Source organism: Botryllus schlosseri, chromosome 12, assembly GCF_051294905.1.
Source record: "Botryllus schlosseri isolate E-star chromosome 12, Bs_hap1, whole genome shotgun sequence".
Lineage (NCBI taxonomy): Eukaryota > Metazoa > Chordata > Ascidiacea > Stolidobranchia > Styelidae > Botryllus > Botryllus schlosseri.
Window position 1 is genome coordinate 14,621,468 of NC_137247.1, and position 15,588 is coordinate 14,637,055.

Sequence of the window (15,588 nt, forward strand, 5' to 3'; positions counted from 1 at the left end):
CATATGCATGATATGCATCATTCACACAACCACAAAGAAAACCAATGCTGAACACACATCACCAATAACAAATCGTAGATCAAGACATTTTACAGTTTATTAGACCGTATGCGGTCAGTGGTGCAAGCATCTATTCAATATAGTCCAGTAACCCCACGCTAAGAGCAAGTACAAACCAGTCCAATTGAAACGAATGACCCCAATCTTTTTCACTGAAACTTTCAGAACCACAGAACAGACCTTGCCTTATTGATACTCCAGTAATAGATAACAGTTACTGCAAATGTTATCATGAAATTGTCTCGTTCATTATCCAGAAGCTGCATGAGTCAGTAGTTATTGCTCACTCACTAAGGGCAGTTCATTTCACGGCTAGTTCATAAACACTGAAGCAAACAAATCAACCGTGAAGATTCATGCAGTAACGCAAATGCAAGCATAAAGCAAACATAAACCATGAAGATGGAATACTACAATCTGAAAACCACTCTTGAACATAATTTCGATTCTGTATAGCAAAGCACAGCAAACATATTAACCTACTGCCAACGATTGAATGCTTCCTGGGATTGTGTACACACAGCTAGAATTGGTAAACTTTGATGCAGCATATCCAAAACACTACTTAAGAACCTGACTCAGTTAAAGATGCCGGTCACGAAATTCCATATTCAACATCTTACCATTTCACTGCACAATAATTCAATCAAACAGCAGGCTTGCAGAATTTGACAACAGATTGATAGCAAGTTTACCAGTAGTGTAAATTTCACCATATCAGAACAAGTTACAGCAAAATTTCAACACAAAACTCATAGAAATAGTAGAACACTTACTTGTGAGTTGTGTTCATGTCTCGGCGATCGCAATTCGACTGCGCTTGCATTGGACGTGGATTGCGTGGCGGCAGTAATAATATTCGCGTCGTCCTGCCTCGACTCTTCAAAAGGCACGCTTCCTGTATGATCGACACATGGAAATATCACGGCCAGCAAACGAGCGGCTAATAATAATACGACGGCAACGTCCGAGGCAGCAAAAGAAAATCGACGCAAAAAATGAAAAGACCGGAAAGGAAAGGCGATTGCCACCCGCGGAAGAGATGATGAAACAAAGTTTAATACATCTCAGAGTATGCGAAACACAAAGTCAGAACAAAACAATGCTGGGGTTCTTGCCGTTTCGACTCTGCATATACTCCCGCAATGTAGCCGTCATAGTGCTTTAGAAAACCGAACAGCGGTCAATTCATCGAGGCATTGTTTCTGAAGCCGACACGTTCGAAGAGATAATACGCACGCATTACTGATATCACAAATCCACACAATATATCAAAGATTTTTTAAAACACGTGAATATTATTGTCTTAAATGCTAACTTACCTCATTTTATACTTGAATACAACAAAACTGAAGTATTTTCACTACCGGACAGTCGCTGCCCACAATCAGCAGTCTATTTGACGTAAGAAGGCAAAGTCTTGTATATATATATCGAACTGTACCTTCTTTATCCAAGACCGATGCATCCAGTGTGTTGACATTAGAATCCTGCTTCCTATCAAGTGTTGGCGTCGCGTCTGCGTTCTCGTCCGCATTTAACGAAGCGTTTTGCTGGTAAGGAAAAATTCGACTACTATTAATACGACGCTAATTGAATTACATAGAAAATTGACGGAGGCAAGGTATACCACGCCCGCAATACGTGATCGTACCCACTTATCTGTGTCTGTATGAAAAAAAATTGTCTCAAGGTGCCAAGATAACAAAGTCACTGCAAAGCCTTGCACCTTAATGCAGGAAAGTCATAATTTTGTGATAGTGCTCAGAGTTTGTGAAAGAATTCTAACAATATTATAATGAGAGGCATAGAAAAGCAGGTATTTTTAACGTTATTTCATGCCTTTTCATCTGAATCGGTTGGCTGGAAAACATAGGGTCACACATGACATCACACTACAAACAAACGTGTTCCGACTCGAAATTTTGCTTTCCAATTGGGCTGATTCTTGGGTTCATCTAAACCGCTAAATTACACAATCGGATGTGAACCGTTACCGTACAAGGCATACATGGAGTCGTTGCCAACTTTGAACTGTGGAATATCAAGGTTTAGTTGGGGGCAATGTCAATATGCAACGGAAACATCAAGTTTACTTATATATTAGTGATGGCTCAGCCGATTTTTTATAGCAAATAATTTAATTCATATCAGAATTCAAGTTTACAAATCGTTATAATTTAGCTAAAACTAATAAGGAACATATCCAGAAACAGGCTATTAACTGGGCACTGTAGCAGACCATGATTTTCGCAGCATGCGGTTCATGGCCTCTTAATACATCGAAGCTCAAGACCATTATCCTATCCTAATTTTGAGGTCCGATGCAAATTCATTCGTAATTTGACGTCACAAGAACGGAGAAGGCATTATTCCATCAATAATTCATTTTCATGCTTTCAAAATCGATGTAGCGAGATGTACACACACGAGTCAGATTGAACTGGCATCTAATTTTGTAGCTAGAAATTTCGCAGTAAGTGGCTCCCCTTACAGAAATCATGTACTATATAATTACAGAGCTAATAGCAGCAAAACACTGACGGGACGAATCGATCAGTAAGTTGGAATATACATTCAAACGCCAAGTACATACAGTCGAACGCAGCTGCCTTCAACTACGCAATGAGCACGTAATGAGTGTGCTAAATTATAGTCGCCTACCTACGCAGAATGCATACCGCAGAGCAATGCCAAAATATTGCATACCAACTTAGACGTGTGAAAACTACTTCAAGTGGAATTAGTAATGAAAGGTCTGTAAAGTACTCGATAAGTTTGGAAGAGTAGACTCGGCCGAGAGTCAGCATGCTTTTGAAACTTAATCCGTGATGCCGACTCTTGAAATCACAAGATGCATATTTGGGGCAAACGTAAAATGATGGATGACACTCCAAATAGGTAATATCTCGGAAAATATACTCAACAGTCACGGCTATTCCATGCCCTTCTATTAACGATTACAACGTTGAAAAGCACATTCATATTGAAATGAACCGAACATTCTCGGCTGACACTCGTCTGAAGCCTGATTCAGAACAGGCAAAGGCCATGAATTCTGCCATTGGCGAACCATTTGTTGGATAATTTTGTAGGTGTCAACAAAAGGAGTCTGCGTCCCATCTAAAAATAGTACATTGAACGGTCTTATTCAAAATTTCATGCTGGTGACGTCATATTTTGTGTTACGATTGTTGATATACAATGTTCCTTCCAATTCTCTACTAGTTGCTGACGATTACCCATGATGAGTGTCAGCCGAAAATATTCGGGTTCATCTCAATACGAATATAGTCAATATACTATTCAATTTTGTTTGTGCGAAGAATTAACGAGACGACAGATTCCGCATCGTCGGGAGAGGCCGTTTACACTTTCATTTGTGTGCCTTCGAGTCGACTTTCATTGAAACAAGCCTACATAATTTGTGCCAACATAAGGAGTCTGTGTGCCATCTGACAATAGTAGGCATACATTTGGCTTTTCGCCAATTCTCCATCCCGATAATTCAAATTTTCATGCTGGCGACGTCATATTTTGTGATACAATTGTTGATATACAATGTTCTTCCCAATTCTCTACTAGTCGCCGATGATTACCCCTAACAAGTGTCAGCCAAAAATAAGTCACTACGTTTTATTTCGGAAGCGGAAACACATCCTTCAATTTACCCTACATCACAACGCGCCATTTCAAAAAGAAAATGACGAAATCTCACCTCAGACATCTCATAATCTACATCCTCGTCTTTAACTTTGTCCGACCTCACCGTCACGTTGGGCTTTTGCAACTGTTTCGCTGACGGCGTCCTCCACACCGGTTTAAAAACGGAACCGTTACTCTTGACGTTACTCTTCGCATTGGCTGTGACCGGACTTTCGCGGATGCCGTTCTTACTTGCGAGTTCTTCGACTTCGGTCGAACTGCCGCTGGATATATCGCAAGAGCCCTTCCTCGATGCAAGCTTGGGTGTGACGGGAATACGCTGCGGCACGATTTCCCTGTCTATAACGCAGTCCCGATCTTTGTTACGGTAATTTGAAATATCGCCCTCCCGGGTATTATCAGTCTTTCTATCTACGAGTTCGGTTTTCGCGTCTTTTTTCGTCACGTCGATCTGCTGCGACACGTGCGGCAGCTTCACCTCGGCGACCGCGTTGTCGGTAGAGTTCTCCAAAGCGAGCGCCAGCCGCTGGAACGACTCTTTCATCATTTCCACCTGGTCCGACGAGGACACCGACGCATTTTCGTCGATATTCCCGTCCGGCGTTGTGATTCCGGACGAGGCCACGGACCTGGGCTGGTTGGACGATATTATGTCCGGCTTTGGCATCGAGATATTGTCGAGGCTTTTCTGCGATCGAAAAAAAGGGAACTGCTCACTAGGGCTCTTCAAAAATAACTTTTCTTCTCAAATTGCACTGGCACTTGATAAAATTGTTAGGTTACCTAATTTAAGCCTACACACCAAATTTGGTTCAATTCCAACCAGTAGCCGCATTGCTACAGGAGAAGAAAGTTTCTATTTATTATTCAAAAATAAATATCAAAAAAAATTTTCTGTTCCCCCCATGAAAGTGCTGTGTGAAAGGTTGTCTATAGAAACGATGTTCACCAAATTTGGTTCAATTCCAACTAGTGGAAGCGGAGTTATTGCCGTCGAAAAATTTGGACTTGAATAAAATAGTATTTATAGTGGGCACCACTATAATAAATAATTAGAGAATGGGTCACCGTAAATAGGCCTACTATTTTCTTCATAATCCAAATTTTTCGACGGCAATAACTCCGCTTCCACTGGTTGGAATTGAACCAAATTTGGTGAACACCGTTTCTATAGACAACCTAACACTTGCATGGGGTGAACAGAAAATTTTCAAATTTTTTGTTACCGTATTTATATTTATATAATAAATCGAAACTTTCTTCTCCTGTAGCAATGCGGCTACGGATTGGAATTGAACCAAATTTGGTGTGTAGGCTTAAATTAGGTAACCTAACAGTTTTATCAAGGAGCCAGTGCGATTTGAGAAAAAAAGTCATTTTTGAAGAGCCCTACTGCTCACATTGTTTGGCCCAAGACATTGAAATTTTTTATCGGTACTGTGGATTCGGTTCAATTTACCAACGGCTGGCTACGACTTCAGACATTTCAATACACCAAACTACGGAAACTGTAAACACACAAACCCCAACTCCAATTATGATTCCTAATATCTTCGTCACAGAGCTCAGACTCCAACAATCCTGTAACTCTGCTCAGAAACTTGAACATTTATTCACATTTTTAGCTATTATTATTATTAGCAGGTGAATCAACCTATTTTTTTCAATTCAATTAACTTTGTGCTGGCAGAATTAACTACATTTGTGAAGTTCTGTCTACGTGAAAAAACTTGATAACCTCTCTAACTGCAATGGCACTTTTTACCAACATTTGAGTTTCGAGAACAATTGGTACGATTTTACAGGAGTCCCTCAAAAGCGCATCGCAAGAAAGAATGTAACAAAACATTGACTCTGGCTTTACAGCTCTGCTTGTAACAGGTGGAAGATTTTATTGTTGCTACGTTTCTTCTAAAGATGGGCAAAGGTAAATTAGCACCGACATTCCAATGTCTGCAAACAACTTACAGGCTTAGGAAAGCTACACTAGTAGCTAGTTTTTTTCACAAAATTTCGTTTCTTGCGACATATCCTTTTAAATTCAAAAATAAAATCACTAAATTTTACAATTTTCATCACCGGTACTGTGTTTGGTTATTATGACGGTAAAACACACTCGATTGACAAAATGTAATGTAAAAGCTACAATAAAGCCATCTTTATACGACCAAAAAGCAAATCCATGATGGAGGTAGTCCGTCAACATGGCATGGCAGAAGAAGTATTTCGAGAATGCAATAATTAATTCTTTTCTCAATCGATCCACTAATTCCGGACTAAACCAGCCGGCAAAATATAACCCAATTTGTACGTGGCATGATCTACTACGCAGCATGTCAAGTTCATAATCTTCTCATCGCACACAATAAAAATAATTATACAGTCGCACTACAGGCAACAGCAGTTACTACGACAGTAAAATTAATAGCCGTTCGAAGTCATCAAGGCAATGATTTAAAAGTGACTGGTATCATATACAATATCGCCTCTATAAGGTTGCAGAACAAGACGAATGCCGGCCATCAAAAAACCAACACGCTAATGTGACCTTGACGGGAATCCAAACATACAATATTCATACAATAAACGGCCGAGATAGACTGCGGGATCGATCCTGTGGCGTAAATTATTGAAGACTTGTAACGGGCCCAATACTATACTCTGATGCAAAGGGATACATGACAAAAATGACAAAGACGCAAGCGCCCACCTCTGACTCGCCCACGGTAGGAACCGAGCTTATCGAGGACACGCTGGACGTTTCTTCGGAATGCATTTCTCTTTCGGAGTTTGAAAATCTAGCTCTCGAGCTGCCGTGGCTTAGCGAGCGCCTTTTCGATCTGTGCACGTTTGGTCGGACCTTTGTCGAATCGTTGAAGGAAAGTATTAGTCTGTGTCGACGGCAGGGTTGTAATGACTCGAGTCAGACTCGAGTCACGCTTTTCTGATGACTCGACTTGACTCGAGTCATTTTCCAAAATACGGAAATGACTCGACTCGACTCGAGTCAATCTGTGTATTGACTCGACTTGGACTCGAGTCATTGTGCATGACTCGAGCCAAGTCATTGACTCGAGACTGAGACAGCCAAGACCGGCATTTCATTATAATTCCGAAGCCAACGCACTATTGGGATTTCGTCTGTTGGTACTGGTACTTGAAAATGTGACCAGAAAAGATAGGTGAATTGGTATATTATAACATCAAAACATTCGATTCCATCAAATAGAGTTATAAAAGCACTTTTGTTGACTGCTCAGTTTCTTGTTAAAGTCTTGTTAAAAACCCAAGACTTTAACAAGAAACTGAGCAGTCCACACAATGACTTGGACTCGACTCGAGTCATAATACTGTGACTCGGACTTGACCCTCTTTTCGCTGACTTGGACTCGGACTTGACTCGATGGTGAATTGAAAATGACTCGACTTGACTCGAGTCAAAACTATAAAAGTGAGATTGACTTGTGACTCGGTGCCTTGTGACTTGGTTACAACCCTGGTCGACGGACTTGCCGCTCTTGCAACCCACCTCCAACTTGACAGCGGCCTCCGATTCCAGAATTTTTAATCGGTCTTTAATCGACAGACGAGCGCATATTTTGTCTTCCGATGGCTTTGCAAATCTTGAAAATATCAAAACATTAGCGGTCGTCAGCTCTTTCTCAGCTCAGCTCAAAAAAACGCCAATTACATCATCAAAAATAGTCGTTGTCTTGGCCATGAATATACTTTACAACACTTTGTGCCGGTGGTACGGCACAATCAATTCTTAATAGAAATGGTGTTTCAATGAATATACGTAACGTATCGCAACATGCTCCTGATACCAAGTTACGACTGAGTCTAGCTTCAAGGCTCTCAAGCTGGGAAAAAGTGTCGCGACTGCATTTATCATCAATAAATAATGGTTAGTCAAAAAACGAGCATTATTTCGATACTCGAAAACTGAATGTTGCATTACATGTAAAACACTGAAGTATCCACACACAACATATGCACAGTTCACCCTGAATCAACAAAAAAATATAAAATAATCATTTGCACGACAAATTTATTCGATTCTAAGAGACGATAACCAGAAATCAGTTGTCTGCGGGGCACTGCTGGCCCCCAAGACCCGATAATCCAAGGAAGGGAGTTCAAGTACCAATCCGAGTAGAATTCCGGGTGAACATCAACAATACCTGTTGTTCGGTGTAAATGGCGGATTGTTGGAAGTTCGTCGCGAAGCAATTCTATCTTCTGAACCACGTGGAGCATACGAGAGTCTTTCTGCTGAAAGGAAATCAGTTGTTCACAAATCGTGAATGGTAGCGATGGAATGCCTCTCCCTCCAATGATTTAGATGAGGGGTTCTAAACCTAGGGGGCCAGCCCCCCTTGGGGGGGGTGCGAGAAATTGACAAAGTCTGTGTAAATTGTGACTAAACATGTGTTTTACAACCATTCTGAAAAGACGATTGTTTAAGATTGAACTCATTTCGTATTCTAGAAAGCTTGCCAAACTCAAACTCCAGCAGTCGCGCTCAACGGAGTATATGCCGACTTCAACTTCATTTGAGCAAATTTCTGATATTCTTTGAAGATTTAAAGCAATTCCTACGTGCAAGTCATTCATTACTTTATAGCTTTGGCAGTAACCCAAATCTCGGTGCGCTAAGTAGCTGTTGGTGATAGCTGGCGAACTGCACTGTCTACGACAAACTTAAGCCCTCAATTAGGCTATAAATCAACACAATTTAATTATTTCCAAAACTGATCAAATTTAGCATGGCAGGACAGAACGACGCCGTGCTCTCTGTAGTCACTACCAGCATCAGGATTAGTCTCAGTGCAACCTACCTTGATATTAATTGATGTCCTGTTCAATGTTTATTTTATGTTATTTTCAAACAAGTTTAAGGAAATTTGTCAGGAATGTAAAGACTCAACAACTGGAATGCGGATTCAAAATTGGCGTAGGATATACCTTATGCATACTATTAGATCAGGGGTGGGCATTCCGGGCAACTTTCGCCCGCGTACGGCCGCATGCGGCACATTGAGACACATGAGACACAGTGGCACATTCTGTTCAAATAATTCAGTCCAACCCCTCACCCTAACCCTCATCAGTATTTGTTGCTGAAATCAACGCGGTCGTCATTTGGCACCCAAATAAGCTGTCAGTCGAGCGTGTACCGTAGTCATATTGCATTCAAAGGTGCCCATACTGTGCCCAACTTGAACAGGATTCGCAAGCAGAACCTCTAATTGTACCGTATCACTAGTTGGACGGCCTCCAGGTAAGTAACTGCATGAAATAAGCTATCTCACCTTTGACTGCAGAGGCATGAGCCGAATTGGAGCCAGTTGTGAAAGAAGCTACTCGACGGCGTTTTTGATTGTTGCTTGTCGGGGTGGCGGAAATAGGAACAAATGACTTGGGCCCCATGGGCCGAACATAATCAGGGACGTAAGCCATTGTCAGCAGTTACATTATCTGAAAAGGAGAATTCCCTATCGGCTATCGTCATAATAGTAATACGCTTAGCTTATGTTCGAGCACTACTGGTAAGTCAAGTGCTACATTATGATCCTTCAACAGATACAGTAGGTTAGTACGCCTGCAAAAATCACAAATCCATCATCACTCATCAGGATATGCAAATATTACGTATAGTACTATAGTCCATGGCTAATCACACTTTTTCGACTTCCAAGTCGTTAGGCATTAGGAAAGATTAGGAATATCATCAAGGCAGGGTGATGTTGGTGGATGATTTTCAAAAAAAGAAAGAAAGAAATGTGATATTATTGTAGACATGGATTTGGAGGAATGGAAATTATTAAATCAAGAAAGTGCCCTTCTTGACTGCAAGCAGTAACTTGAAAATGAGTTGCATCAGCATCAGCAGTAACATCGATACGAAAGAATACCGGCAGGCAAAACTTACACGAACTGCATTAAAAGAATCAGGAAACCCCCCCGCACTCGACTGAATCAATATAAAATGCCTTAATACCCTAAGCCGGTTTTGTATTTTTTACAGTCGTTATTTGCTGGATATTCAGGACCAGAAATGAAAGTGTTATCAGTGCAGATTAAAGTGTAAAGTCTACAACAGAAATTTCAGCAGTCCAGCTGCCGCTATCAACACACTTACCCGACAGTCGTTAACACTTTCTTCATAACAAACACCAAGCAAGACCGCTGACATCGAGAACAATTATATAACTGCCAATAGATGGCACTCCATACTATTGGCAGAAAATTAACATAAATATATGTATTAAGCCTGAGAATTACACATAAGTAGTTGAGATTTCACTCGACATAAGTTATCGCTCGGATTCCTGTCACAGGTGGTGCGCTACGATCAGAAACCAAAAATTTTCACCCTAATTAAAGTAGGTCTGTGCAAGTGTCCAAAGTTGGACAGAGCGTCGTTCTCTTGGTGATTTGGTGTAAATTCAGATGCACATATATAAACTCGTGATTTGAGGTATTGCTTTTTCTTGGGGGGCGGGGGTTTTGAACCGCATTCAAACACAGGACTTCGATGCATATAATACATCACATTACAATGCGCCAACAAGATTGTGGTCACTCGTATTGTGGTAGGAGTAAATAGATGATGATATCTCAAATCCACAATTTCGTGTTCTTATGGCTGAAAAAGTTGCAGCATTATATAATCCGATAGTTCTGATGTAGATCTCATTCAAAGTTCTGATGTAGATCTCATTCAAAACATTTTCATTGAGATTATTCGATTTCCAATTTCTAATAAATTACATGAAAAGCTTCGCACATTTATTCTCTGCTCAAAGTCATCATCACGGATCTTACCATATACAAGCACACACAATAGCAATTTAAGCTTTAATCCAGCACAAAAAATGCTAAAATGCTTAGATTTAAACTGTTCACCACTTTTAGCGCTGCACACATGACTACATATTTCAAATGATAGATGTAAAAGGAACAAGAACAACTTTAACTTGACATGGCACTTTTCTATCAGTGGTAACGAGTCTTTTTGGCATTCTTGACCAAACATAGCACGATGTGAACGTCATACTAGCAAAATACAGACGGAAAGATATCCAGAAATAAATCAGTAATAGACCTATCATGATCTCGTTATGGCTACTTTTCATCAAGATAAGACTTGCCCAGAAGCATGAAGCTAATATATAAATCCCAAAATCATTGCAAAGAAATATGACTGCCCTGAATCAGAACGTGTGCTAACTCATGGAAAGCGAATGAGTTAAAACAGGGAATACATTCCATTGGCATTAGTATGAGCAATATATGAAAAGGTGCAACCACGCATACACTGCCAGCTACAAATGCTCAAGAAGCTTAAGACCCAAGATAGACAATGGAGTTGGCAAACAAGGCTGCCAGAAAACTAGGCAGCAAACAAAAGAAGAAAGCATATTATGTTTCACCATGATATTCAAAAGCCAACACATTCGTGGCTAAAATTGCCTACCATCTTACCAGGACAAATAACACTACAACTGCGCAAGCAACTGTGTTTCTATCTAAAATTTCCCCAGTCTCTACGGAAAATGTGTTATTCCAACGAAACCTTGACATTAGCAATTGAAAAAACTACATGTAAACATCCTTCTGACATATGTAAGGTAGGTTATGATAAAATATTTGTGAGAAAGCTATTCAAATACAGCAGATTGCTTGATAAAGAGATAATGAAGAGAAAGTTTAGTTTCCCACTGAAATGAAGCAAATACAAACAGCTTTCCTTGACAGGGTGTGAACTTGAACCATATATATTATGGACAGATCGCAATTAGAGAAATCTCATTCTTTCATCATTATTGTGAATCATTAGAAGACTATTATTCAGAAATACCGCCAATATTTTCTCCCACTAAAGCCATATGGAACAGTGTTATTGGGAATTAATTGAAAAATTGCTACAGCACCAAAGTAGTCATTACGAATAATTACAACACCTTTTTATCTTATCATATGGCCAATATGATACGCAATCTACCACTGGACAACAGCATCGTGTAACAAAGGGTGCAATGAACTTCAGTTGACCATGTAAATCATTCTCAAGCTTGTCTCGTACCTCATACAGTTTTGAATTCATTGCATGCATTACAGTTATTATTACACCAATATAGTATCCTGACTTAGCCATTTCCCTACACAGCAATGAGCTGGTGCGTACTAGTTATTTTTATATATTTTTAAAGTCTGGTTTCAAAACCTGTAAAATTTTTCGAAATGAAGCATTAATTTTCAATATTCCCCACTTCGAGGATGAACTATATCGATTTAAACAGGGGTCAAAGAGTGCGAGCATGTGAGTACCACTTGAAAATCGTTTCAAGTATAAGGAAATTGAGAAGCTGCAGTACAATAATCTTATTTTTACAAGATCAATCCATTGAAATACTGGTGTGGTGAAACACAATTAGGCCAGCTGTATATTTCAGTAATCACCTACCATAGCATAAAAGGTCAACAATAATATCTTTATTTTTCCGAGGGATGCGGATAAATTTACAAACTTTCAACAAATTTATTGCGGATTTAGCATCAATGATAAGAATGTATGGCATTTCAACCATGCTTGAAGTTCTGTTTAACCACAATAAAACAATGAGTGCTTGTACTAAACAAGCGGTCAGTACGATCCATTCAAATAGGATTTACTGCAACACAGCTCGAAATTAAAGGTACTAGATAGTTTAACAAGCGCAGCTCACTGGTGAACACTTGGTATGGTAGTGTCGTACAAAAAGTAGCAATGAATCAGTATCTTATACTGACAAGAATCCAGTTTAAAACCTGTCACCATTAGTAGAGATGCTAGTATCAAGTTACAATGATCAAAGCTTGACTACTTGGATAATGCTGGCACATACGTGATTAGATACTATTTTAACATTCATCATCAGGTGGACATAACAGAATCATAAAAGCAATGGTACCTTTGGAAATATGAGTATGTTATTACAGAAAGCACATTCTACGTATTAACAATAGAATGCTATTCAGCTGTGGTATGAACAGGTGAATTAACCAGCGTTTATAATTATACCAACTGAATTAGAATCTTTCAGTAGACCCTTTCAGCAGAGCAACATCCTATTCTTATGTTCATTAATGATATTTTATAAATTCTTACAGGTCTTCGAAATATACCATTTTACAACTGATGTTACAATTACTGCAATATTGGGGTTAAACAACTTTAGTTTGAGTTGATACACGATAAGCAGAAGTACAGGGTTTTCTCGCCTGCATCGATTGACCAAGATTAATCAAACGTTAAATTGTGATGCTTCAATGGTTATCAACAAAACCAACCGACTACAGCAAATAGCCTATTTACCATTATCATGAATCAAACTTGGCATACAAACTTGAACTCGAAAATTGATGACAAACATTAAGCAAATATTTAATTGTGATGCATCAATGGTAATTAACTAAACCAACATGCTACAGCAATAGCCTATTCAACATTAATATCAATCAAACTTGGTAGACCAACTTGGTTGAAAAACCATGATGGTTAAAATACGATATCCAGCACAATATTCAATTCTAATTCGGCTATACACCAAGACAAACATCGTCAAAAAATTATTCATCACTACCGCGAATAAATATCTAAATTAGAATTCCGTTGATTCATAAATTTAATAAAATCACGCAATTGAATGTATTATCTTGACAACGCTGATACAGCCGTACTACAGTTTCAAAGGCTTCAGAATGCCAATACAGGGAGAGAGACCTGAAAGTGCGCATAGCAAACAACGCAAACCTGAATGCTCTGACACAGATGCTAATATCAAATAACTAATATCAACGCATGATCACAGCCTTGGACAAGATCAGGGATCATTATCTGCCCATAGCTCAACTACACGCAACGAGTACATGCTGATGAAGTATAGGCCATATGCCCATATCAATAATGTATATAGCCTGAGAAACATCTCAGAATTGAAGTGATATTGCAATTGCATCGCACAGCAAGCAGCATAGGGTAAAGTAAATTTGTTGACCAGCCAGGTGTTTTTGAGTTCAAACACTAGCGAATTTTCTTTGTTTTCACATAACATATTCATCAATCATAATTATGTCACACTATCTACAAAAACAGAATTGATTTAAATTTAATATCCTATGCTTAACAATCTAAAATTAAGGTAACTAGCCAAGAAAAGCTTTGTATCAGCTATCAACGCATACTATGATAACGCAAATCAGTATAGTAGTACGAGACAGATCTATAACTTGAGCCCAAGATTTTATGGTTCAGGTCTGGCTTCAGCCGTGCCAGGCTGGGGCTGAAGTTGCAAAATATTTCACACTGGAATAGGACATGATCGACAACTACCAGTCAATGCCAATTCTGAAATATGCTTGAATCGATTCATTTATTGCCATTCATTCCGGTAGTTTACGCGATTGCTTTACGCAATTCGTGACGATGGCATGTAACACTAACACTGAATGATATGGTGAGATGTCATAGGCTTAAACCAACCCAAAAAGTACCTGTTCGCAGGCTTTTACTTTAATACAGATAACAATGACTATAATACATGTATATCATAAGTAGCATTATAGCAAGAGGATTACCGATTAACTTTGTAAGCAAGACCAACTATCCTATCTTCAGGAACCATTGATGCTATTAAAATAATTCACTTCTATGCAAACATGAGTTATATTCGTGGTTGAGTTATCAAATTTTGTCAGTAGTTTAGAAAATGATGGGATTAAATAGTTATTACTGAGACATTGGGTTTGATTTTATTATGTGGTACAATCCACATGGAAATGTTTAAGACATTTTGTATAGTATGTCGTATACCGAATTTTGACAATTTTCCCACAGACCAACAATTGACATGGTTCATAAACAAGAGAAACTGTTGTAGCCTAAGCAATGTTCCCTCTAAGCAGCGAACGTGCGCAATTGCAGTGCAGACACGGTCTCTGCGCAGAAGTGATGACCTTTTTATTAGTTGTTACGCACTGTTGTCCAAGGGACCGCGCAGTGAGGTAGTGAGTGAGCGCAGACTCGTAAAAAATTAGAGGGAACATTGGCTGTAAGTCCATTATTTGATGTTACTGTGATAAGAAAAATGTGTGATGTTTCTGAAGAGTTTGAGCAAATACTGGCTATTACTTATCATATAGTTCAGACATTATTTTGAAAGACAACATTTATATTTACAAGATAGTCCGAGTCATTCACCAAACAGTGAGTAGCATCACATCAGATGTATTCAATGAGCGACAAGTGTTGGATAACAATTAAACAAACTATAGGGTATAATGACAATGAGCCATCACTTCTGCAAGATAGCTGACTCAATTGCCCTGATTGGAATCTCCGTCCTTTTTTTGAAATAAATCCTGCGTGATAGAAGCTTTTTTCGCGTGACAGGGTCAACTTAGCGGCGTGACAAGCAAGGTTACTGACTTCAAGTGACTGTGTTAAGCCAGTGAGAGGAGATCAGATGCTAATGGTTAGCAACTGGCAAGGTGCAAGTACTTTACCAACAGACAGTAATCAACATGTCCTGGCTAGTGAATTAGGTCAAAACATTATATACCACATACTAACTGGAATATAGCATTTGGGGTGGCTGAGAACATTGACTTTTTTTCAATTTTTTTTTTTTCAATTTTATTTTTTAAATAAAATCAACGACCCGTGACAGCGTGATCGCGTGCAACTGGCGACCAAGTCGGCGTGATCCTGCGTGCCTTGGACACCGATTCCATACTGGTCAATTGCCATTTCTCAGATTCTTCGATGCAGATTTGAGAGAAATACAGAAAACATCAATCCCCAACCAAAACATC

At 39.3% G+C, this 15,588-nt stretch overlaps 1 protein-coding gene and 1 long non-coding RNA gene across 3 annotated transcripts in view; one reads left to right on the forward strand and one right to left on the reverse strand.

Annotated features, from left to right (window-relative positions):
- LOC145452854 (uncharacterized) overlaps positions 1–11,376 on the reverse strand; it is a 44,814-nt gene extending 33,438 nt beyond the window's left edge. Inside the window, exons 1-8 of one of the 2 annotated variants that reach the window (XM_080330989.1) lie at positions 9,872–11,376; positions 9,042–9,207; positions 7,911–7,998; positions 7,256–7,349; positions 6,437–6,586; positions 3,779–4,414; positions 1,505–1,613; positions 837–958 (exon numbers count right to left, since the gene is read on the reverse strand). In XM_080330989.1, coding sequence (XP_080187115.1) covers positions 837–958; positions 1,505–1,613; positions 3,779–4,414; positions 6,437–6,586; positions 7,256–7,349; positions 7,911–7,998; positions 9,042–9,189 — 1,347 coding nt within the window. In that variant the 5' untranslated portion in view covers positions 9,190–9,207; positions 9,872–11,376. Of the gene's footprint in view, positions 1–836; positions 959–1,504; positions 1,614–3,778; positions 4,415–6,436; positions 6,587–7,255; positions 7,350–7,910; positions 8,002–9,041; positions 9,208–9,871 lie in introns of both variants that reach the window. The other variant, XM_080330988.1, reaches the window with a different exon arrangement.
- The window catches only part of LOC145452878 (uncharacterized), a 193,675-nt gene that overhangs the window by 141,294 nt on the left and 36,793 nt on the right, over positions 1–15,588 (forward strand). The gene's annotated exons all lie outside the window — the stretch shown is intronic.